Below are 25,486 nucleotides of genomic sequence, written 5' to 3'. Positions count from 1 at the left end.
ACGGGTATACCTCTTTAAAGGAGTTATGTTCTGCATGACTCCTTTGGATAAGGGATAAGTGTCTGATCCTTGGGGGGGGGGGTCCGACCTCTGGGATCCCCCGCGATCTCCTGCAGAGTGGCCCAGTTCTCTGCAGGGAAGGAGCGGTGTCAGCCATGGCAGGAAACGGTGTCCGACACGCCCCCTCCATGTATCTCTATGGGAGAGGAGGAGAAACAGCGTTCCTGTATTGCCTCCTCTCACATGGAGGGGGCGTGTTGTCTCCTTGCATGTAGCGGAAATCACTCTGTGCTCTGAGTGGGGTGCTGTGCAGGAGATAGCGGGGGGTCCCAGAGGTTGGACCTGCGATCAGACACTCATCACCTATCCTTTGGATAAGTTGCCATGCAGCACGTAGCTCCTTTTAAAGGAGATCTATACTGCAATACAACTTATAAGTTCTAGATCGCGGGGGGTCTGAGTGCTGGGGCCCCCCGGGATCTCCTGGACGGGGCCACAGCAGTATGCTGTAAAGGGGGCATTCTGTCCCCGCATGACGCAGCGGCCGACAAGCCCCCCCCATGTACCCCATAGAGATCACCACGTGGGGGTGGCCTTATATAGGATGGGACCCTAACATTCACTCACATCAGGCTGGGCGACATGCTGGATCCACTAACAACCTAAAACCACCTCCTGTGAAATTGGGAAGGGGATGCACGGCTACATTGAGCCTCCATTTTGTTAACCAAGTGTGCTGCTGCCATTTTCTTTTTTTGCGTGTCTTGTACTTGCCACAGCAGCGTGCACCCGTGTATTGGGTTTAGGTGCTGCCTACATTTTTGTTTTATTTTGTTTTTACCCCCATAGAGCTACATGGAGGGGGCATGTCTGCTGCGGCTTTCTGGCCCCGTCCAAGAGATCCCAGGGGGCCCCAGTGCTTGGACCCCCCCCCCCCCCCCCCTGCGATCTATAACTTATTCCCTATCCTTTTGGATAGGGGATAAATCATTTTGCGCTGGTATACTCCTTTAAAGGGGAACTCCACTGCTCAGCATTTGGAACAAACTGTTCTGAACACTGGAGCTGGGCCCGGGAGCTTGTGACGCCACAGCCCCACCACATTATGCCGTCACGCCCCACCCCCTCAATGAAAGTCTATGGGATTGGGCGTGACGGATGTCACGCCCCCTCCCATAGACTTGCATTGAGGGGGCAAGGCTATGACGTCACGAGCTCCCGGCTCCAGCGTTCGGAACAGTTTGTTCCAAATGCTGAGCAGCGGAGTACCCCTTTTAAGAATGATTCCCATCCAGTGACATAACCAGGCAGGTGTCGAAACTGTCGCCAATGAAAAACGTAGTAGTTGCTCAATTCAACGAATGGGGCGGCTACTTTCATGTAGCGTAGATGATATAATTTATTAAGTATAGGGCATTTCGCAAAACGCATTGTAACATACGTAACGCAATACGTTTCGCAAAATGTCCTATGTTTAATAAATGATATCTTCAACACTACAAGTAATAATCTGCTTGTCCACTTACTTCTAGCTTTATAGGTAGGTATGTAATAGTGTGCAGCTTTACCTCCCTGGCTGTATCCGTCATTATGTGAATTGTTAGTTACGATAATATAATTTAATGTAATTATATAGGTAAGTAACTGGGATTTGGGTGACTTTTAGCTGGTGCTAATCCTTTGAGTGTTGCCCTGATAAGAGCGTTAGACCCTTGTGTGGGATTATCCCTCATTTATCTAAAACTTTGTTTCTTACTAAGCGCACTTTAGCCGCAGATTATAGGGTTGGGTGCGTTTTAGAGGAACACTTTCTTATTCCGTCAGGCTAAACTGGTGGGAGGAACTTCTTTATCCACTGCAGCAAAGGGGCACCAACATTTGCATCCCAGATTTTAGGACATTTTGAAAGTGTTCCTGTCATTTTGGACAAACCTTTGACATGTCAGAAGCTTTGATCTGTCTGGGTGTTCAAAACCCTAAGATTATTAGAATGAGTGGGGAGAAGCCTGCAGCTGTGTGCTTCACCCTGCACTGCATAGGTTTATTATGGAGCCCATCTAGTTAAACTGGACAGAGATAGCAGTGAGCCGGGGAGCGAAGCGCTCAAATGCACACTTCTCCTCGCTTGTTCTAATGATCTTTTGGCATCTCTCCCATACCCCCAATACTGACCAATGAAGCAAATGTTCATAAACTCTATTATTATTTTTATTATATTATTGTTAATGAATGTGTGTGTGTGTGTGTGTATATATAAAATATACGAGCCGAGAGGGAAGCGCACGCAGCTGAGAGTTTCTTTCCCCGCTCTCTGTGCCTTAGTAAAAGGGGTACTCCGGTGGAAAACTTTATTTATTTTATTTTTTTGATCAACTGGTGCCAGAAAGGTAAACAGATTTGTAAATGACTTCTATTAGAAAATCTTAATCCTTCCAGTACTTATTGGCGGCTGAATACTACAGAGGAAATTCTTTTTTTTTTTTTGGGGAAAACAGTGCTCTCTGCTGACATCTCTGTCCATTTTAAGAACTGTCCAGAGTAAGAGAAAATCCCCATAGCAAACATATGCTGCGCTGGACAGTTCCTAAAATGGACAGAGATGTCAGCAGAGAGCACTGTGCTTGTGATGTCAGCAGAGAGCTCTGTGTTCCAAAAAGAAGAAAATTTCCTCTGTAGTATTTAGCAGCTAATAAGTACTCAAAGGATTACGATTTTTTAATAGAAGTAATTTACAAATCTGTTTAACTTTATGGCACCAGTTGATTTAAAAAAAAAATATATATATTTTCCACCGGAGTACCCCTTTAATCCTATACACTAGTATATAAAGTCCATCTAAGTCCTATGACACAAAGCCAGGAAAACCTTCTAATTCTGCTCTTCTCCATAGTCATTCAAGCGATTGGTCGGGGTCTAAACACTCTGACCCCAACTGATCAAAGTTTTTTAAAGTGACAGCGCCCATTTAACTTTCTTCATTCAATCTCATCCATACACTCCATAATCCGGCCCACCTTTTTCCAGTACAGATTAACCATATAAAGCCATGTTCACAAGGCATAAAATGCGCAGAATGTCCGCCCGGAAAACATGGGTGGACATTGCACATTTTAATGTTCCGGCGGCGCTGGGACTGCTGGAAAATGTGCTGTCTCCATAGACATAGACAGAATGGAATCCCCAGAAATGGTGAACAGTGCAATGGGATTTTCTGCTGCAGAAATTCTGCCTGTGCACGGTGCAGCAGAATCCCATTGAAATCAGTAGTAGCTGATATTTTACAATACAATGCAATGTCGGCTACTATTTTCTGAATTTAATTACAATTTTTCCCGGTTTTATTATTATTTTCATATATATCTTTATTGTTTTATCTTCTAATTATCCGTATTATTTTTTTTTCTTTTTTTTTTTTTCCTTTAATTATTATTTCCTTCATAACTGTGATTACCCAGTAGTAGCTGATATTGACCTTCTATTGACTATAATCCAACGTGACACTATTCTTCGTCCTGTGTATTCCTCTCTAAAGATCTGATTAATACAGAGAAATATCTGCGAATCCGTCATCTTTCCCATTTTTGTTGGATTAAAGCAGTGTTTCCCAACCAGGGTGCCTCCAGCTGTTGCAAAACTACAACTCCCAGCATACCCAGACAGCCTTTGGCTGTCTGGGCATGCTGGGAGTTGTAGTTTTGCAACCGCTGGGGGCAGCCTGGTTGGGAAACACTGGATTAAAAGATTAAAATTTTATTTTTTGAGATTATAAATGCCGCCATTTTCTAAATATTTTGTTTCAAAATTTTTTTTTTTATTAGGTCAGGTTTGAAGTTTTTGACCCCTCTCCTGTGGTCAGGACTTTGTGTCCTCTCTTAGATTTTACTGACCTTTTTACATAACCCCCAAAAAAGTATTATCATGGCCACCCATGGCTGTAATATTAGGAGTTAAAGAGTAACCAGGAATGGCGAAACTAATGTTAGAGGAATGTGGTGTGACTGCAAGAAACTGGCCGACCTACGGAGGGATCGGACCCACACGTTGTCTGGTCACTGAAAGAGCATTAACTATTTGCATTTTGTGTGTGTGTGTATATATATATATATATATATATATATATATATATATATATATATATATATATATATATATATATATATATATATCACGATATGGAGAAAATGTGCGATTGCGATTTTGGGCCTAAATATTGCGATTTCTATATGCGATGCAATATAATAAATGGTGAAATCCCGCTATTTCATGTCCAATCTCCTCCATTTTACAACTGTCCACCCATTTTATGCCCACTGCCCATTTCATATTTCCCCATTACATTCTTCTCTCTCCCTGTCACATTCTCCCCTCATGGTCACATCTTCTCCCATCACATTCCCCCCCTATGTCACATTCCCCACTTCCCCTGCCAAATTCTCCCACCATATCACATCTCATCTCACCCCCTCTCCACATTCTCCCCCCCCCCCCCCCCGGTCACATTCCCCCTGACAGAGGTGTCAGTAGAGAGCACTGCCGTCAGAAAGAGAGGAAATTCAGAAAGAAAAGAACTTCCTGTGGAGCATACAGCAGCAAAGTACTGGAAGGATCAAGATTTTTAAATGAAGGAATTTACAAATCTGTTTAACTTTCTTGCACCAGTTGGTTTAAAAAAATTGTTTTCCACCTGAGTACCCCTTTAAGTAAATGAGACAGGCTACACTATACAGCATGTGTAGAGTGAAACTATTTGGGCTACATCATGAAATTAGCATCATTTTGGAAAAAAAATTGAAAAATAAATACATAAAAAGCAGAACCCTGTGCACTGATTCCGTACGTGTTCCAATTCCAGGTCTGACGTAACTTTGCTTTCAAAATTACGGCCGACGAGAGTCTTTTCTGCCCGGAACAAAGATGCTGCGAAGAAGGGAGAAGGTCTTCTCCAAGGTGCGTTTACCAGGTGTCTCGTTGTAGTTAAAGGAGTTTTATAGTATCCAAAAACATATCCCTAATCTGCAGTGTAATGACAAACAAGCTAGGAGAAGTGCAGGCTTAGCGCATTCACTCCCGGTTCTGTCACATGACCAGGATGGACTTCTAATGTAAGTCTATTGGGCTGCCCTGGTCTCATAGACACCGAGCGAGGAGAGAAGCGCCTGACAGTGTGCTTCTCTCTTTGCTTGTTCTTGTGATCTGTTGCGGTCTGAACCCCTTTAACTTTTGACATGTCTTTAGGACAGTGGCTTCCAGTGTGCCTCCAGCTGTTGCAAAACTAAAACTCCCAGCATGCCCGGACAGCCAATGGCTGTCCGGGCATGCTGGGAGTTGTAGTTTTGCAACAGCTGGAGGCACACTGTTTGGACACTGCTCTAGGACATGTGAGAAGTTTATATATTTATTAATTAAATATGTTAAAGGATTAGGTATGGTTTAGAAGGGAAGTACCTGCTAAGTTATCCAAAGATTTAAAATTAAATAGTATAATAGTAAATAAAAAAATTATATAAATAAATATTTGTGTGTATGTATATATGTCTGTGTGTATATATAAACATATAATGTGTGTGTGTGTGTATATATATATATATATATATATATATATATATATATGTATATATATGTGTATATATGTATGTGTATATATATATATATATATATATATATATATATATATATATATATATATATATATATATATATATATACATATATACATATATACATATATACATATACATATACATATACATATATACACACACACACACACACACCTTTTTAAAGCATCACTTTTAATATATACACTTTCGGTATGTCCTTTTTGTTAAAAATAGAAAGTATCAAAAAATATATATTGTATATTCACACTCTGACCGCCACCAGTGCTCTTCAGCGCCACACTTCTCCTTGATTTGCGCTCAATTCCACTGTATCACTTGACTGTTGTTGCACAGATAACACAGCAGTATTCGATTTACTACAGACTATTGCACATATGTCCCTACTTTGTATTGTTCCTGCTTCTATGGAAATACAAAAATAGCAAATAAATCTCCATATCCAGGTGCGCTATTTGCTTCCATCAATAACGCACAATAATTGAAGTTGCCCTGAAATATTAAAACGTTCTATTTGATGTTGAAATTGCAATTGGGGAATTTCCATTGTAATCCGTGTGAACTATACACTAGATGCCCCAATACAAAATAGAAGTGGATATAAGGAACTTTCAATGTTGATCCTTTGGCACAAGTATTGTTGAGTCCGGGTGATGGAATTGAATGGCGCACCTGGACTTTGAGATATTTTTTTATTTTTGTATTTCCATATAAGCAGGAACAATACAAAGTAGGGACATATGTGCAATAATCTGTAGTAAATCGAATACTGCTGTGTTATCTGTGCAATAACAGTCAAGTGATACAGTGGAATTGAGCGCAAATCACGGAGAAGTGTGGCGCTGAAGAGCACTGGTGGCGGTCAGTGTGACTATACAATATATATTTTTTTATACTTACTATTTTTAACAAAAAAGGACATACTGAAAGTGATTATATTAAAAGTGAAGTTTTAAAAGGTTCCCGGAAATTTTATTTATCTGTATTCATTCTTTGGGAGACCTAAAGATCTCTTATGTGGGGTGTAAACACTTAAACAACACCATGTAACTCCAAGTCAATGACACTTCTGTGAAATCCCACTGTCCACTCGGGAAGAACACTGATTGACAATCAATTTCACATGCTGTTGTGCAAATGGGACAGACAACATGTGGAAATTATAGGCAATTAGCAAGACACCCCCAATAAAAGGAGTGGTTCTGCAGGTGGTGACCACAGACCACTTCTCAGTTCCTATGCTTCCTGGCTGATGTTTTGGTCACTTTTGAATGCTGGCAGTGCTTTCACTCTAGTGGTAGAATGAGACGGAGTCTACAACCCACACAAGTGGCTCAGGTAGTGCAGCTCATCCAGGATGGCACATCAATGCGAGCTGTGGCAAGAAGGTTTGCCGTGTCTGTCAGCGTAGTGTCCAGAGCATGGAGGCGCTACCAGGAGAAAGGCCAGTACATCAGGAGACGTGGAGGAGGCCGTAGGAGGGCAACAACCCAGCAGAAGGACCGCTACCTCCACCTTTGTACAAGGAAGAGCAGGAGGAGCACTGCCAGAGCCCTGCAAAATGTCCTCCAGCAGGCCACAAATGTGCATGTGTCCACTCAAACGGTCAGAAACAGACTCCATGAGGGTGGCATGAGGGCCCGACGTCCACAGGTGATGGTTGTGCTTACAGCCCAACACCGTGCAGGACATTTGGGCATTTGCCAGAGAACACAAAGATTGGCAAGATTGGTGTCTGGAGACGCCATGCAGAAAATTCTGCTTCCTGCAACATCCTCTAGCATGACCGGTTTGGCGGTGGGTCAGTAATGGTGTGGGGTGGCATTTCTTTGGGGGGGGGGGGGGTCGCACAGCCCTCCATGTGCTTGCCAGAGGTAGCCTGACTGCCATTAGGTACCGAGATAAGATCCTCAGACCCCTTGTGAGACCATATGCTGGTGCGGTTGGCCCTGGGTTCCTCCTAATACAAGACAATGCTAGACCTCATGTGGCTGGAGTGTGTCAGCAGTTCCTACTAGAGGAAGACATTGATGCTATGGACTGGCTGCCCGTTCCCCTGAATCCGATTGAGCACATCTGGGACGTCTCGCTCCATCCACCACAGACTGTCCAGGAGTTGGTGGATGCTTTAGTCCAGGTCTGGGAGGACATCCCTCAGGAGACCATCCTCCACCTCATCAGGATCATGCCCAGGCGTTGTAGGGAGGTCATACGGGCACGTGGAGGCCACACACACTACTGAGCCTCATTGTGACTTGTTTTAAGGACATTACATAAAGTTGGATCAGCCTGTAGTGCGGTTTTCCACTGTGATTTTGAGTGTGACTCCATATCCAGACCTCCATGGGTTGATACATTTGATTTCCATTGATAATTTTTGTGTGATTTTGTTGTCAGCCCAGGAAAGTATTTCATACGATTAGTTCATTCATTCAGATCTAGGATGTGTTATCTTAGTGTTCCCTTTATTTTTTTGAGCCGTGTGTGTGTGTGTATGTATGTGTGTGTGTGTGTGTATATATAATAATGTGTGTGTCAAGAATATGTCATGGTATTTAAGGCACAGACTACATTACATTCAGGGGAAGACATAAAATTATTTTGTTTGTAGTTTTTCCATTGACAGGCAGAGAGGCTAATGTATAGGTTGTCAGAAGAAAGGCATTCTTAACTTGTGTGTGTGTGTGTGTGGTACAGCCCGTATCCATGGTCTGTGATGTCGTGTGCATATAGTTACATTTGGGTAGGACAATGCTGATTTAAGAATATATTGTGTATTGCACATTCCTCCCATCACCTTTCTGTATACAGTCCATGGCTCCTGTGTAAATCCTCTCTATAGCACCTTGGTTCTCAATGGGCTGCATGTTAGTAGTTGACAGAACAAAACACTGTAATATACAGGATTGGTGACGTGTCGTCTTTGTCTGGTCTGTACTACACAACATGAAGAATGTGGAGAGAACTGGTCCTGTGAGCTCCTCCTGATCCTCTGCCATCCTCCTGCAAATATTAGGATTGTTAAAGAGTACCTCTCATGATCTTGTTAAATGTTCTAATCCTCCCAGGTCACTGCCCCCATCATGATAAACCACCCCCTGCTTTTATTGTTAATATTTTTTAGTTTTCTACCTTGATATTGCTCTGTATTTTCTGCTCAGTCTCAATCAGATTCACAGACTGGGAAGGGGCGTTCCCCAGAAGGTGTGACATCATCTGAAGCATACAGGGGACAACTTCCTCCCTCACTCTGCTACACAAAGCCCAGAGCAGTTCAGTGTGAGATGAGCTATGATTGGCTAAGGCTGCACCCCCCCCCCCACAGCACTCCAGACTGCATTTCCTGATTTTGGACTTCTGCCAGGACAGCAGGAGTCCAAAATCTGTGAACGAGATGGGGGAAGTGTACTCTGGACAAGTAGGGAGACACGTAGTGGCAGTTTTTTTTTTTAAACACAAAACATAGAAAATGTCATTATTATTATTATTTTTTTTTATTAAATACATTAGAAAGATTTTTATTTATTTACCATAGCGCAATAGCAACATTTAGTTTTATTGACAGTGCCCATTTAACCTGTTAGTAGCGATCTAGTCTTATTCACATACTGTATTGTTTTCTGACGTTATCCCTCTACCCCCCCCCCCCCCCCCCCCAAATAGGAACCTCTGCCAGTGATAAACCGGTGACCGTGATTGGACAGCGAATGAACTACAGGAATGGCACTGTAGATGCGGAGGAGAATCTTTCTAAGGAGATTTCCCCGGCCTTTACAAGACATCAGCCTAAAGACGTGCAAAGGGCAACGAAACCTATAAAAGGTAGGTGTATACAAAACCAGTGGTGTGTCGCTGTAAGGCAGTGGTCTCAAACTGTGGCCCTCGGGATGTTGCAAAACTTCAACTCCTAGCATGCGCGGACAGCCAATTGATGTCCAGTCATGCTGGGAGTTGAAGTTTTGCAACATCCGTAGGGCCACAGTTTGAGACCACTGCTATAAGGAGCTTGTGGCTGCTATTCCTGGTGCCTGAGGGGCCCATATTCCTTTCTGCCATATGAGAACTTCTATAACATATGATGGTTGAGGGAGGATGGGGCAATGGATCTTAGGAGCCTGGTGCAATATTCTCTTTAGTCTCTTTTTTAACATTTTTACAAACAAATGGTTTTAAATCAACTGGTGCCAGAAAGTTAAACAGATATGAAAATGACTTCTATAAAAAAAAATCTTAATCCTACCAGTGCTTATCAGCTGCTGAAGTTGAGTTATTCTTTTCTGTCTGACAACAGTGCTCTCTGCTGACACCTCTGTGTCTCAGGAACTGTCCACTGTTGTCAGACAGAAAAGAACAACTCAACTTCAGCAGCTGATAAGCACTGGTAGGATTAAGATTTTTTTTTAATAGAAGTAATTTACAAATCTGTTTATTTTTCTTCAAATAAACTGGTGACAGAAAGTTAAATAAATAAATATAGTTTTCTATTGGAATACCCCTTTTAAAGGAAAACTGTCAGCTTGCTCACCCCGCACTAACCAGTGGTACTGGCTTATGCCAGTCAAACTGATCAGCGTCCCCTGCACTACCAGCCAGTACCGCTGGATAGTGCGGGGCGAGCAAGCTGACCGTTTTTCTTTAAGTGCCACAACCTGACACATCTCCTCCCAGCTCCTCTCTGATTGTAAGACAAGCCCTGTGTGTCAAACGAGGAGGCGTGCCGTGCTGTTGCACTTGACCAGCTTGGCCCCGCCTCTTTGACACTTGGCTCCAAGAAAGGTATAGTTTGCTTTTCTACCCTAACAGCTATTCAATGGTGTCTGCAACTCTTGGTAACAAATAGAGTGGACAGATTCCCTTTGACACTTTTAGTTGTTGTCTCCACCAACACCCGCTTTGTATAATGACCCGTTTAAAACAGGTTTCCACTTGATGACCAATCCTTGGTAAAGGCTGTAAATATTAGTTTATGGGGGGGTCTCAGCACTCCCACTATGTGAAGCACCACACTTCCATCAGTAAGTCCTTGCAAATAGAGTCCTGCACTCGGCACCGCACTAGCAGATACTGACCAACACCTGAGAGGAAGGATACAATGTGGGGGATGGAAAGAACCTGGTGCTGCGGCTCAGTATGTACAGTGCATCAGAAAACAATCCAATTTTAACAGCAGCATCCCCAAAGTGCAATGTGTAGAGCAGCAAACAGCAGGGACGTCTCGCCTGTACTACTGCGGCCGTTTCACGCCTGGAGGCCTGATGAAGCGCCGACAGGTGTGAAACGGCCGCTGTCGTCCAGGTGAGACGTCCCTGCTGTTTGCTGCTCTGCATCTCTGCACGTTGCACTTTTGGGGATGCTGCTGTTAAAATTGGGTCTTCTCGTGTACAAGACACGTTGCTGAATAAAAGAGCTTCATGAAGATCTACCAGGGTGAGTGTGATCTCCATTTCTTTTTCTTTGTAACATTTCCATCAGTGCTATGCTCAATGCTGTTCTTTTGGTAATGGCTGTGCCTGGCGTTACAGCTCAGATCATCTCAGTCCCATTCAGGTGAATAGGATGGGCTGTCATTTCAGGGACCACTGCTACTTAGAATACATAGCTGTGCATGATGGGTAATGGAGGGGAAGCAGCTCTTTTAGCAGCTGGGCGAGAGGGGTAAGAGTTGTATACCAGTCTAATATTGCTGGTCTATCCCAGTATTAAGAATATTCGACTGTCTCCCCAGAATTCATATGCCTTGGGGGAGATTTATCAAAACCTGTCCAGAGGAAATGTTGCTGAGTTGCCCATAGCAACCAATCAGATCGCTTCTTTCATTTTTCTTAGGCCTTTTCAAAAATGAAAGAAGCGATCTGATTGGTTGCTGTGGGAAACTGGGCAACGTTTCCTCTCTACAGATTTTGATAAATCTCCCCCATAGTGTCCTCGAAATATTCCTGGTAATTTGAAATCTCTGTATTTTTATATGTGCAGGAATCACCTCATCAGCTTCTAATTTCCAGCAACATAACACGGACTATGACATGACCGGTCCCCTGTCGGAGGATTCTGTAGCAGTCATTGGAAAAGGTGAGTGCACGGAGATGTGGTGTCCATACATAAGGCCAACCATTGAATTTTAGAAGAAGAAAAAAAAAAATGTCCTTGCGCCATTAATGGTGTATGGCGCGGTCTCCCAACTCGAGCCCACGCCATACTGGCTGGCCCCGAGCTGATTCTTGTAGCTGAGGGCCGGCATTAATAGCCAACATGCGGCGATCGCCACAGCCCGCTATTAATTAACCCTTTAGATCGACGCTGTCAAAGCTGATGGGACCTTTTAAACACTCCCTGGTGGTGACAAACCCCTGCACCATAATGGTGTTTGATCTTTGCCATGACCCCCTTTCCTTCTGTATGCACCACTGCTATGCATCCTGATAATATTGTTTAAACCCTTTCTTTTAGGGGTCTTTGAAACTCCTTCTCCGACCCTCCAGTCACACAGTCAGTCTTCCTTCTCTGTCCAAGAGGATTCCAGTCCAGTAAAGCAGAACTATCAGCCGCCTACAGGAGTCTATGGCCGAGCCGTCCAGCAGAACAACCCCACCGCCGAGATTGATGTAAGACCTCGGTTCTTCAATTTGCCATCACATTTATATTTTCGTCCAGAGGAAAAGTTGCCCAGTTGCCCATAGCAACCAATCAGATTGCTTCTTTCATTTTGCGGAGTCCTTGTTAAGAATGAAAGAAGGGATCTGATTGGTTGCTATGGGAAACTCAGCAACTTTCTTCTGTTCAGGTTTTGATCTCCCCCATTGTATTTTCACAACTTTTAGTTCTTGTCCTAAAGAGATGTATATTACTTATACCGCGTAGGGTAAAGTCACCATGTCCAAATCTGCTCGGGACAAGATGAGGCAGAAGCGAGAGCATAGCCTGAAAGAACTGGTGGATGTCAAGGATCCCGTCAGAAGAGAGAGGCTATCCCAGACTGACCCAGGCCCTGCGGCCAAAGAATGTGAGTTAGTTTATTTCTTGTGAATATTTCATATGGAATGTAAAGCCTGATTCCTTTTTTTTTTTTTTTTTTTTCCATATAGAATTAAAGGGGTACTCCGCTGCTCAGTGTTTGGAACAAACTGTTCCGAACGCTGAAGCTGGCGTCGGGAGCTCGTGACGTCATAGCCCCCCCTCCATTTACCCCCCAATGACGTCACGCCCCGTCTCCTCAATGCAAGTCTATAGACTTGCATTGAGGGGGTGGGGTTTATATCATGAGGGGGCGGGGCTATGGCATCACGAGCTCCCCGACTCCAGCGTTTGGAACAGTTTGTTCGAATCGCTGAGCTGCGGAGTACCTCTTTAATCTATACAGAAAATGGAGTACTGCCTGTGCTAGGCCGGTTTCAAACGGCATTTTTGCAAACTCATGCAACAATGGCTCCATTGTGAATGGCAGTGTTGATAATTACTATTGATTTCAGTATTCTCAAGGGGTTAATGCCTGGCATCAGCCCGATCGTCTTGGTGGCACGTTGTTGCTTTATATAATTCAGATGATTTTATTGTGTATGTTTTATCTGGTTAGGTTCATAAGGGCCCTGTGACCTACCAGTTTATTGTGTTTATATATATAATATCTTTTTATTACAAAAAATATGAATGTAGCTTTGACGTACAGGCGAATATATAGAGAGAGAGAGATAGAGATATATTCCCCTGTACTTCAGAGCTACATTCATATTTTTGCAGACTTAAAGTGTATCTGTCATTTATAAAAAAAAGTTTGAGATGTCAGAGCTGAGACCCCCCCCCCCCCCCCCCCCACCACCACCGATCAAGAGAACGAGTGGGGAGAAGAATGCGGTTGCGCACTATACTACCCGGTTGGCAGTGATCTCTGTCCTGTGGCCCCATAGACTTATAATTGGGACGTATGACAGAGATCAATTCAAGCCGGGGAAGGAAGAGTGTTACCGCACACTAAGGATTAAGACCCCAACTCTGTGTTTCCTAACCAGGGTGTCCCCAGCTGTTGCAAAACTACAACTCCCATCATGCTAGGAGTTGTAGTTTTGCAACAGCTTGAGCAACCAGGGTGTCTCCAGCTGTTGCAAAATTACAACTTCCAGCATGCCCAAAAAGCTGAAATCTCCCAGCATTCCATCTTTGGCTTATCTTTTTCCCAGCGATTGCTTTGGTGTTTTTTCTTTATATTTTTTTGAAATGGTGCCCAAACGTTCCCAATTTACGGGAAACACCCAATTTTAGCTGCCTTTATGTTCCTGGTTGTAGAAAAAGGGGGGGGGGGGGGTTGGTCTCAATTGTAGGATCAGGTTTTGTTACTGCTGCAGTTGTAGCTCTCAGATTTCCTTTATAGGTTACATTCATGGCTCAACCTGTCCTAATAGAGTGTATAAGAGCATACAGAGAGTACCCCTTTAGTCAGTTCACAGGAAGAGTTTGCTTTATAAAAGTTTTTACATTTCTCTCTTGTTTTCTAAATCTTCTAGCTTGGAGGCCACGGTCAGACTGTCCGGACAACATAGAGATTAGTCCTCCAGCCTTAAAAAGAACATCCAGCTTGAAGAAATCCTCAGGTAAAGCTTTTTTCAGAAATGCTCTCGGATCATAGGGTGTGCGGCCTTGGTGGGGACGTGACAACCACTCTGAGCACTTTAGGATCAGATAAGGGTGCATTCACAGCCGGATCTGGCGGAGGAATGTAAAAACCGTCCGCTGCTATATCCCCGCTGGACCCCCGCGATCCAAAGGATAAGGGGATAAGATGTCTAGGGACGGAGTACCCCTTTAAAGGCGATCAGCTGTAATTGATGTTCCAAATTGCTGACACTGTTAGATTTTGTCAGGACAAGGATTCATATGTGCTTTCATAATGTAGAAAAATGCTTTTATTCTCAAAGAGGTGTTTCCAAGCCCCTGAAGTGCTAAGGGCTGGAGCGCCTCCTCGCTTCCCATCTTGTCCCTTGTTCCTGCTTCATTTACAGTCAGGGCTTAGCCTCCAAATCTTGGAGTGGAGGGAGGAGATGTTCCAGGCTTGGGAACACCTCTTTGACACTTGGCACAAGAAATTAAAACCATTTTTCTACGGAAGCCAAGACGGATATACTAATGGTCCCATGTGTCTCCTTGTCCTAACAACATTAAGCAGTGTCAGTAGTTTGTAATGTGAATTATATCTGAAGGATTCCTTTTTAACACGTCTGTGATGTCTGCAGCACAACGGAGTCCTCACCGAGATCGATCTTCTGTCAGTCGTAGCTCGGATGTCATTGACCCATCGGTGCCCAGAGAAGTTCCCAGACCAGACTTGTCAATCATTGAAGTGTTCAAGTTGTTGTCTGATGATGACTGGTAAGAACTAATGTAATGTGTTTTTATGTTTATTATACTGTACAAGATCATTAAATTCTTTACCGTTCCACTATATTTATCATATCCATTTACGTTATTATTATAAAAACTTGTGTTTTTACCCATTCCAGTCACTGCGATCCCTGCGCCTAATTATAGAGAGGCACAGGGATATATTTTTGTTATAACAACAAAAATGTTGTATCAACCACACCCCAGTGTGTAAAACCACACCCCAGCTGAGTAAAAACTCTGCACTTTTGTCTTTTTATTTTTGGAGGGGGGGGGGGGGGGGATAGCGGGTTGCACGGCGGGGTTCGGGAGAGCGGGATGTGCGGCAGCCGTAACACACATACTGTTTTCTCCACAGGGTGCCTCCAGTTGTTTCTCCACTCCACTCCCAGCATGCCCTGACAGCCAATAGATGTCAGGGCAAGCTGGGAGTTGTAGTGGGGCAGAAGTGTCGGCCCCAGCAGGCATCAGTGACATCGCACCTGCTGGGGAAGTCTGCCTGGTAAGTGAGAACACTACCAGGCAGACAAAAAGCCATTTTTAATATAGTAAAAAAAATAATCTAAAGGCAGGGAGGGGGTTAGGGATAGATGGGCAATAGGCAGGATGGTGGGAGCTACTCTTTAAATCACACAATAGTCCTGGTGCTTTTGCTTTGGTAAATCTGTTTAATGACTATACCATATATTATAGTCTGTATAAAAAAATGGAGGCAAGAAATCAGCATATAGGGGTCTATTGCATTAAAGGGGCACTCCACTGGCCAGCGTCCAGAAGTAAATTTTCCCAACACTGTTTTTGCACTGCGGGGTTGGCCACGCCCTCGTGATGTCATGGTCACGCCCCCTCAATGCAAGTCAATGGGAGGGGGTGTTACTGCAGTCACGCCCCCTCCCATAGACTTGCATTGAGGGGGCTTGGTTGTGATGTCACGAGGGGTGTGGCTGACCCCGCCACTCGAAAAAAGCTTTCAGAACATTTTCTTCTGAGCGCTGGCCAGTGTAGTACCCCTTTTAGACCTCCTGCACATTCTCAGACTGTGAACTGAATTTACAGGGAGAAGAAGATCGAGGGCCTGAACTTGATGCGATCACTTACCGTCTTCCATTCAGATGTTGTTCTTGAAAAACTTCATGACATTAAGATTGCAGTGACACAAGAGGTGAGATGTATAGAATATTCTCATTGTAGCAGAACTCCGCTTCATTGTGCCGGTTGTCACAACTTTGTTCTGTACCTTACATTGCTATTTCGTCTTTAGGTGAAGAATTTGCGTTCTACTGTTTCCCGGGCGGCGATCGGCTGTTTAGGGGACATGTTTACATATCTTAAGAAGAACATGGACCACGAGCTGGACAACTGTGCCCGCGTACTTCTGCACAAGGCCGGAGAATCAAATATTTTCTTACGGGAGGACGTGGACAAGGCTCTCGATGCTATGGTCCAAAATGTGACGCCGGTCCGAGCCCTCACTGCCCTCATAAATGGAGGTCTTAGGTAATAGAATATCACTAGAGTTTTTACTTGGATAAATAAATAATATATTTTTAATTAAAAAAAATTTTTTTTGCTTTCATAAATACTTTTTTTTTTCTTTTTTAACAATGTAGCCACTTGAACACTGCAGTCAAAAAATGCACAGCGCAGCATATGTGTGATCTGGTAGAGAGAATGGGACCAGGCCGGATTCTGTCTGGAGTAAAGGACATCACAGATAGGGCTCTACCTGCTATCGCAAAGTTTGCTCAGGATGGCTCACAGGAGACCAGGTGAGTAGTCTCCTACATTTCTTTGCACTTGGGAAGTGTAAAAGCAGCGGTTTACCAACCAGTGTGCCTCCAGCTGTTGCAAAATGGACACTGTGCATAACTTTAGCCTGGAATCACACAACTTGCTGCAGAAACAAATCCATTCAGATTTACAGGGCTTTTTTGTGGCACAAATTTAATTTATGCTCCAAGTTTGCTGCAAGTTCTGGCTGGGTTCACAGTAGTGTTATACAGATGCATTTATGCATCCTTATTATGGCCGCAAGTCCTGGCTGGACCAAGGGACCGACTGTTGTCATCACACTGGACCTGTGCTTGGGCTGGGACTTTGGGCCCTAGTATAGATGAAAAAAAATGTTTGTGTTTTTTGCGAGTATTTAATCTGCTCAAAGGTGAAGATGTCACTATTGCTTAAACCACGATGTAAAAGGGCGCTGGATACACAGCAAAAGGAAAGGGATAAGTTTATTCACCCATGATGCAACGCGTTTGACAGTAAGACTGCGCCATCTGGCGTCCTGATCCTGCCTGAAGCAGTCTTACTGTCAAACACGTTGCATCATGGGTGAATAAACGTATCCCTTTCCTTTTGCTGTGTGTCCAGCGCCCTCTTACCCCCGTCGCAGGTTTGGAGGAAGTATCTACATTGTGGTCATTCATTAGACGTGAAGCGGCTACAGGCACCTCTGTCATATGCTTTTTCCATGGTTACACTTGGTGGAGTGAAACTAAATGGGGTAAGTGAAATACATAAAGGCAAGTAAGGTGGCAAACGTTACAACACCATGGAGCGCTCTCTAGCTTACTATTGCTTAAAGGAGTACTGCAGCTATAGAACACTTATCCCCTATCCGCTGGATAGGGGATTAGTGTCTGATTCCTGGGGGTCCAACTACTGGGACCCCCGTGATCTCCCGTACGGGTTCCAGCATTGCCATGGCTCTGCGCGGCTAATGCTCGTGTCGTTGACCCCACTAAAGGGTTAACAGACATGCCTCTTCTATTTAGATCTATGGATCTATGGGTAAGTGTTAATTGGCTGCAGTACTCCTAACATAGATCACACACGTTATGTCCCCACATGTACTATTGGTTTATCCTAAAAATATTACAATTGGTACACTTTAAATGGCCACTGTCGCTTTTAAAATAAAATTTGACATGTTAAAATTTTGATTGGTCGGGATCTTAGTGTTCAGACCTCGACTAATTGCTTAAACAGGCCTGGAGAAGAGTGTGCTAAGTGTTCTCTCTCCTGGCACGGTGTCACATGACCTAGACTGTAAGTCTTTGGGATTGCCTTGATAGGGGTGAGAAGTGCTAAGCTGCACACTTCTCTACCGGCTCATTCTAGTGATCGGTCAGGGTCTGAACACTCAGGCCCTGACTGATCAAAATTCTAAAACTTATCCCCCATCCACATGTTTGATAAGTGTCTGATTGCACAGAAACCCCCCAGCGATCTCCTTTACAGGGCTCCGTCTACTTTACCGTTCTTTGTGTGCTCTGGACCCAACATTCCTGAAAGAGCACAAATAACGACCTGTTCAGCCAATCATCAGCTGTGGCAGGACATCGCTGCGGATGGTGATTGGCTGAGCAAGCCTGTGCCTGTTTAGGAAGGTTGGGACTGAAGCTGGGAGGACAGGTTAGTAGACAGGGCCCCATACAGGAGATTGCTGGGGGAGGGGGGTTCCAGCAGTTTGTCTGTGATCAGATCGCTTCTTTCATTTTTAAAATGCCCTCTGTAAAATAGAAGCAATCTGATTGGTTGCTATGGGCTACTGGTTATGTTTTTCTCTGCACAGGTTTTGATAATTCTCCCCTAATAGTTTTCAGCACATATCTTGTGCCTGTATATTTTGCTGACATGTTTTGATGCTTAAAGGGGTACTCTGCCCCTAGACATGTTATCCCCTATCCAAAGGATAGGGGATAAGATGCCTGATTGCGGGGGTCCTGCCGTGATCTTCCTGCTGCAACTGGCGTTCGTTTAGAGCGTCGGGTGCAGCGCCGGAGGCTCGTGACGTCACGGCCACGCCCCCTCAATGCAAGTCTATGGGAGGGGGCGTGACGGCAGTCACGCCCCCTCCCATAGACTTGCATCGAGGGGGTGTGGTTGTGAAATCATTAGCATGGCCGTGACATCACAAGTCTCCGCCCCCACATTGTCAGTCATCTGCCACGGAGCGAAGTTCGCTCCATGCATCGGATGTCTGGGTGATAAGATGTCTAGGGGCAGAGTACCCCTTTAAGCTAAGATCTCACCTATCCAGCTCTAAATCACAATGCCAATGTATACCACAGTGTGTCTACAAAATTTAGAGCTGGATAGGTGTGAATTTAGCCTGAAAGGGGGTGTTACTAACTCTGACATTAAGGGTACATTCCCACACAGCGTATTTGCTGCTGCGTATTTTATTATCTCTGTTGAAGTCAATGGGTAGGAAAATACGCAGCACCAAATACGCAGCAAAATACGCCGTGTGGGAACGTACCCTTAAGGTACATCTACAACATACTCCATAAATATATGGCCAATCTGTATCAGAAATCAGTTTAAATTTGGATTTCTTCCACAGAAAAGGCAATGAAAGACAAAGACGTGTGCTGAAGCAGGATTAATATGTACAGTGCTTTCGTTTGCAGGTACTTTGGAAGAAAGATGTTGCACTATCTAATGTCTCATCCAGAATTTGACAAGTTGTTGGAAAAATACATCCCGGCCAAGGATTTGCCTTACATTAAAGACTTAATAAAGCATATTCAAGTCAAGGTAAGACATAAATACTCTCTCCTTGTAAACCTTGTGCAGGGGTACAGGGAATTTAAACACCAAATAGATAGTCCATGTGTCATGCTCTCTTTAAAGGGGTACTCCAGTGGAAAACATTTTTTTTGACTGCCAGAAAGTTAAACAGATTTGTAAATTACTTCTATTAAAAGATCTTTACACTTCCAGTACTTTTTAGCAGCTGTATGCTACTGAGGAAATTTATTTTCTTTTTGAATTTCTTTTTTTTTGTCATGTTCACAGTGCTCTCTGCTGACACCTGATGCCCATATCAAGAACTGTGCAGAGTAGGAGAAAATCCCCATTGGAAACCTATGCTGCACTGGACAGTTCCTGATACGGACAGAGGTGTCAGCAGAGAGTACTGTGAAAGGCCTAATTAGCATATGGAGCCATAAAAGTACTCAGCATAGGCAATCAATCAATTTTTGTCTGGAAAACCCTCTTACTTTTTTTTTGGTTTGTTTTATAAAGCATAAAATAATAACCACATGGAGAATAACAAAAGACAAAGGAATTTAATTTATAATTTTATTTATTATTTTATTACTTTCCACACATTGATTGTTACCACTTATCCCCTATCGACAGGACAAGGTATAAGCAAATGATCGCAGGGTGTCTGACTAATCAGACCCCCTGCCGTCTTCTACAGCAGTGTTTCCCAACCAGGGTGCCTCCAGCTGTTGCAAAACTACAATTCCCAGCATGCCCGGACAGCCTTTGGCTGTCCGGGCATCCTGGGAGTTGTAGATTTGCAACAGCTGGAGGCACCCTGGTTGGGAAAAACTGTTCTACAGGGTCCCAAGTGTGGCATTTCCAGACTCCATTCCCATCCTGTGGATAAAGAAGAAGGGTTAATGGTCGACCAACCCCTTTAAATTAGTCACTGACCTAAGTGTCAGTACAGGACGGCAGCAGTATAACCTAAATCTTTCTAAAAATAAGTAAATATCACAATCTATTGACCACTGAATTACTTAGCATTCACCATCTGCTTTCATTCTGTTGCTCCACATGTAGGGTGTAGGGGAGATCCAGGATACCCCATCGGCTCGAGGCAGGAGATCTTACCACGGCAGTGTCAGCAGCCTGAGAGCCTCCTCTGTCTCGCAGAACACTCACAATACTCTCGACAGGTACGTGGTGACTTCTCTCTACACGTAAATCGGAAAATGAGAAATACCGAACTCGTACAGTTTCTCACATAACAAGTCTTGGCTGCTGCACGGTCAGCTGACTGCTCACTTATCCCGATTTTATTCATGTTAAAGGGGTATTTCGGCTTTATACATCTTATCCCCTATCCAAAGGATAGGGGATAAGATGTATGATCGCAGGGGGTCCCGCCGCTTGGGACCCCCCCGCGATCTCTGTGCAGCTCCCGGCATTCTGTGCTGGGCGCTGCCTCTGAGACGGGGACGTAACGTCATGCCCCACCCCTCCATTTATGTCTATGGGAGGGGGTTGACATAGACATGAATGGAGGGGTGTGGTGTGATGTCACTAGGGGTCATGACCGTGAAGTTACATCCCCATCTCAGAGGTGGCGCCCGACACAGAGATTACGGGAGACCCCTGCGATCATACATATTTTTCAATCTTCTTTGCATAGGGAATAAGATGTATAAAACCAGAATACCCCTTTAATTATGCAAATGTAGTAAACAGCACTGAGTAAGTAGTTCACTTTTTGGTTTTATTTTTATCACCCTAAAGGGTATCTGTCACTTTGAAAATCTTCTGACATGACAGAAGTTTTGATCAGCCGGGTTCTAGGTGCTAATGCGAAGGGGCAGAAGCCCTCTGTTGAGTAGTGTGCCCATTTGTTTCTGCTCATAGAGTGATATGCGGGGTGTAATGATTTATAGAAAGGCTATCTGAGCAGAAACAAATGGGCACAACCTTGTCTGCTTGTGCCCCCTCATTTAAGCAGTCACTGGCTGTCTCAGCACCCCATCCCCCTATGATAAAAACTTCTGACAGAAGGCTGTTCGGGCATGAGGGGAGTTGTAGTTTTGCAACAGCTGGAGGCACCCTGGTTGGGAAACACCGAATCAGGTACTTATCAGCTATCAAGTTGGTAGGTGATTTGTAGTTGTAATCTTAGTATCTTCCTGCAAGGGTAGGGTCACACGTAACAGATCTGCATCGAATTTTATGCTGCAGATCCGCTGGTGAACCCGACCTATAGTGTCCCTTCAGCTGTTGCCCTGATCTATAGTGTGCCTCCAGCTGTAGCCCCACCCCCTGGCCTGCTCGTAGTGGCACAGCGCAGCCGCAATGTCTGAGTACACTGCGCTTGCGTGCAGCAGATTTCAGGCCCCTTTGTGGCTGCTCCGAGCGGTGGATTGCCACTGGGAGCAGGCCAGGGGACGGGGCAACAGCTGGAGGCACACAATGAGTCGGGTCCCAGACGGATCCGCAGCGTAAAATACGCTGCCGATCTGTTACATGTGATCCTACCCTAACACTGGTTCTACTAGTACTGGCAGCATGGCATAAATGGAATGTGATATTCCTCTATTCTGGGTAACGTGTGCTGTTACGATTGGCTGCCCCGATCATGTGATGTCACTTATACAGAATATATCCAATTAATTCATATTCCTTTTCCTCTTTCCGTACAGTGTGTTGCACAGAGACACAAAATCATAATGAAATGGGACGATCAGTGAATTGTTCAGATAAGTGGCTCAGGTGACACGTGAGGGGACATCACCTGCTGACGTCTGCGGATCTGTCCTCACCAGTGACGCCTATAACCTGGACCTTTTATTATGATAGTAACCAGAAGAGTATTAAATCCCTTTGTAATGTTACTTGTTACTACTTGATATTGTGACTAGTCGTTGTGAGGTCAGGCCGCTTCTCTTGTGTAGGAGCCACTCAGCTGGCACAGGTACAGATTTGGGAATTGTATGGGTTTTCTTTTTGGTCATGGATTATATTTCTTCACCTAAATCAATTCTATTAGAAATGGGGAAAACGAATCTGAAATTGTCATACGACATAAAACTTCATTGTGCCTTTTCGTATGTGTTCAATATGGACGTGTGATCCTCATCTCTCTAGTTCTCAGTGACCGTGTCAAATCTAGGATTCATTTTTTCTTCAAAGGAGGAAGCCTGCCAATCATTGCCTCCTCTTCTACATGTAATGCCGGAATTAAAATTCAGATATAGAAATAGAGATATAAATCTATATGTCAGATATTCTTTAATATAATGTTATTAGAGATGAGCGAACTTACAGTAAATTCGATTCGTCACGAACTTCTCGGCTCGGCAGTTGATGACTTTTCCTGCATAAATTAGGTGGGCTGGAAAAGGTGGATACAGTACTAGGAGACTCTTTCCTAGGACTGTATCCACCTTTTCCAACCCACGGGAGCACCTGAAAGCTGAACTAATTTACGCAGGATAAGTCATCAACTGCCGAGCCGAGAAGTTCGTGACGAATCGAATTTACTGTAAGTTCGCTCATCTCTAAATGTTATCCTACTTGATTATGATATATAATATATATATCATAATCCAGTGGGATAAAATTATATGAAATAATATCGGACAATGTTTTTATAGCTCCCATCAGAGGGAAAAACCTTTAATCAAGATGGAGACCGGTTTTTCATACTTCTCCTCCCCCCCTCCTGGGATGTATAAAAAACAAAAATAAAGGATAATACTGTATTATTTTCTTTAATAGATCCCAGCAGGGGGAAAAGGGAAAACCTGCCAATCTCTTGTTGGATTAAGTGTTTTCCTTCTTCCCACTGATGGGATATGAAAAAAATATATATAAAACATATTTTATCATTTTCCTCAATAGATACCAGCAGGGGATGGAAGGGAAAACCTGCTGGATAATGGTCCAAAACAAAATGCTACATTCTGAACATTTTGTTACTAAATGGGGAGCTGATTGATTAAATATATATATATATATATATATATATATATATATATATATATATATATATATATATATATATATATATATATATATATATATATATAATATATAAACACACACAAGATTGTCTTATTGTGACATCCACTTGTTACAAAGTATCAAAGATAAAGCCCCATTAACCAGGCACTACAGTTAAACATAGGGGAAAAGTCCTCTACATTGCATTAAGCTGAGAGAACGCTACATTTTGTTTCTGTGAACTCTAACACCCTACGGTACAGCCATCTTGTTTTATTGTCTGAATATTAGAACTTATCTCCATTCCACAAATTACTGTAGCAGAGATCAAATATAAAAAAAAAAAATATATATATATATATATATATATAATTTTATTTTTTTTTCCTCATGAAAAGTAGCTTCTATAATGTAGCCGGATTTGGGGCTATTTTAGCATGTATGTAATATAATGCAGCTTTTATACAAATAACATTGCAAAGATTATAGGTTTAAAGGGGACCTGTCATATACATACACACATATATATATAATATATATTATAATATAATTACCGTATGCACTATTACTTCTATGTTTATTTATATAGAATGGCCAGCGAGTTCCATAGCTACAGGACTATCCGATCTTCTAGAAAATTGGGCATTCCGACTTCTGAATACTCGGCCTAGTACAGCCCTTTAGGAATCTGCTTTTTGCTCCACCCCCGCGGAGCCTACACTTGCTCTTTGCAGCAGTACTCTGCGCTGACTTAGGGTAACGGCCATTAAACAGTGTTTCCCAACCAGGATGCCTCCAGCTGTTGCAAAACTACAACTCCCAGCATGCCCGGACAGCCAGCGGCAACAGCTTAAGGCACCCTGGTTGGGAAACACTACCCTAAAGGATACTTCCTCTAAATGTGAGCAGCTGACGGCACATGACAGTGCGCCATCTATGTAAATGATGTTTTAGTTTTCCTGTATTTTTATATATATTTTTTCAGTGACAGGTCCCCTTTAAACGCGTCGTCTTTTATTTCCTCAGATCCAAGTTGTGTATATAATCGGAGTGTAACGCGTTGGCAGCGGCACTTTAATGTTGTGTATAGTTAGAAAGGTACGAACTAATTTCGGTGACGGAGCCGTTAGATTCTATAATAATGTCACGTTAACTAGGGCAACGTGACATTTTTGTTGAGATACTGCAACTCCCAACGTGCCGGAACAGCTTTCAGCCTCCTTTTTTAAGATTGCAGCAGTGTCATGTGACCTCCTGGCTTAGGGTGAAATTTATGAACTCGTATACGCGCCTAGTATCTGGCTTGCAAAAGTTAAAAATGGAAAAAAAAAATGTTTTAAATAAATAAATTAAATTAATTAAATTTGATGAATTAATTACATAAATTGTTTAAAAAAAAAAATGCATGATGGTAAGACAAATTTGCCTTGCGCTTGCAACTGTCGAAAAAGTGGTCGTGGCCTAGTATAAAAAAATAAACGGGGGGGTGGGGGGGGGGGCGGCCAACACATTTACTGTAATACAGGCTTAAAATTGGCAAATTACAGCTCAGTGTTTTCCAACCAAGGTGCCTCCAGCTGTTGCAAAAACAAAACAAACACCCAGCATGCCCGGGCACGCTGAGAGTTGTAGTTTTGCAACAGCTGGAGGCACGCTGCTTGGGAAACACTGCACTAAGGGAATGTGAATTCATATAATCTGTACAGGAAGCCTTACCGTCCATCCCTAGTGTTGTGATATATGTATATACCGTATCTCTATTTATGAATATTGAGTGTTTTCCAACCAAGGTGCCTACAGCTGTTGCAAAAACAAACACCCAGCATGCCCGGGCATGCTGGAAGTTGTCGTTTTGCAACAGCTGGAGGCCCCCTGGTGGGGAAATACTGTTAAGGCTCATAGTGTAGATTTCTGTGCGAGACTGCTGTATCAACCGGCTGGGAGTTGTAGTTCCCAGACAGCTGCAAAGCCACAGGATGTAGAGAACTGAGACATATCAGACA

At 43.5% G+C, this 25,486-nt stretch overlaps 1 protein-coding gene across 2 annotated transcripts in view; it reads left to right on the top strand.

Moving 5' to 3' along the window:
* Positions 1-22,849, top strand: part of TOGARAM1 (TOG array regulator of axonemal microtubules 1) — a 47,213-nt gene extending 24,364 nt beyond the window's left edge. For both annotated transcript variants that reach the window (XM_056545470.1, XM_056545468.1), the window contains exons 6-18: positions 4,853-4,947; positions 9,282-9,440; positions 11,592-11,687; positions 12,066-12,220; positions 12,477-12,618; positions 14,114-14,200; positions 14,840-14,975; positions 16,044-16,149; positions 16,249-16,484; positions 16,598-16,756; positions 19,406-19,532; positions 20,574-20,689; positions 22,181-22,849. In XM_056545470.1, coding sequence (XP_056401445.1) covers positions 4,853-4,947; positions 9,282-9,440; positions 11,592-11,687; positions 12,066-12,220; positions 12,477-12,618; positions 14,114-14,200; positions 14,840-14,975; positions 16,044-16,149; positions 16,249-16,484; positions 16,598-16,756; positions 19,406-19,532; positions 20,574-20,689; positions 22,181-22,208 — 1,642 coding nt within the window. In that variant the 3' untranslated portion in view covers positions 22,209-22,849. The remainder of the gene's footprint in view (positions 1-4,852; positions 4,948-9,281; positions 9,441-11,591; positions 11,688-12,065; positions 12,221-12,476; positions 12,619-14,113; positions 14,201-14,839; positions 14,976-16,043; positions 16,150-16,248; positions 16,485-16,597; positions 16,757-19,405; positions 19,533-20,573; positions 20,690-22,180) is intronic.
* The last annotated feature ends 2,637 nt before the right edge of the window (positions 22,850-25,486 follow it).

Source organism: Hyla sarda, chromosome 11, assembly GCF_029499605.1.
Source record: "Hyla sarda isolate aHylSar1 chromosome 11, aHylSar1.hap1, whole genome shotgun sequence".
In the NCBI taxonomy this organism is placed as follows: domain Eukaryota; kingdom Metazoa; phylum Chordata; class Amphibia; order Anura; family Hylidae; genus Hyla; species Hyla sarda.
Note: the sequence above shows the minus strand (reverse complement) of the source record. Positions and strands in the feature narration are given on the sequence as shown.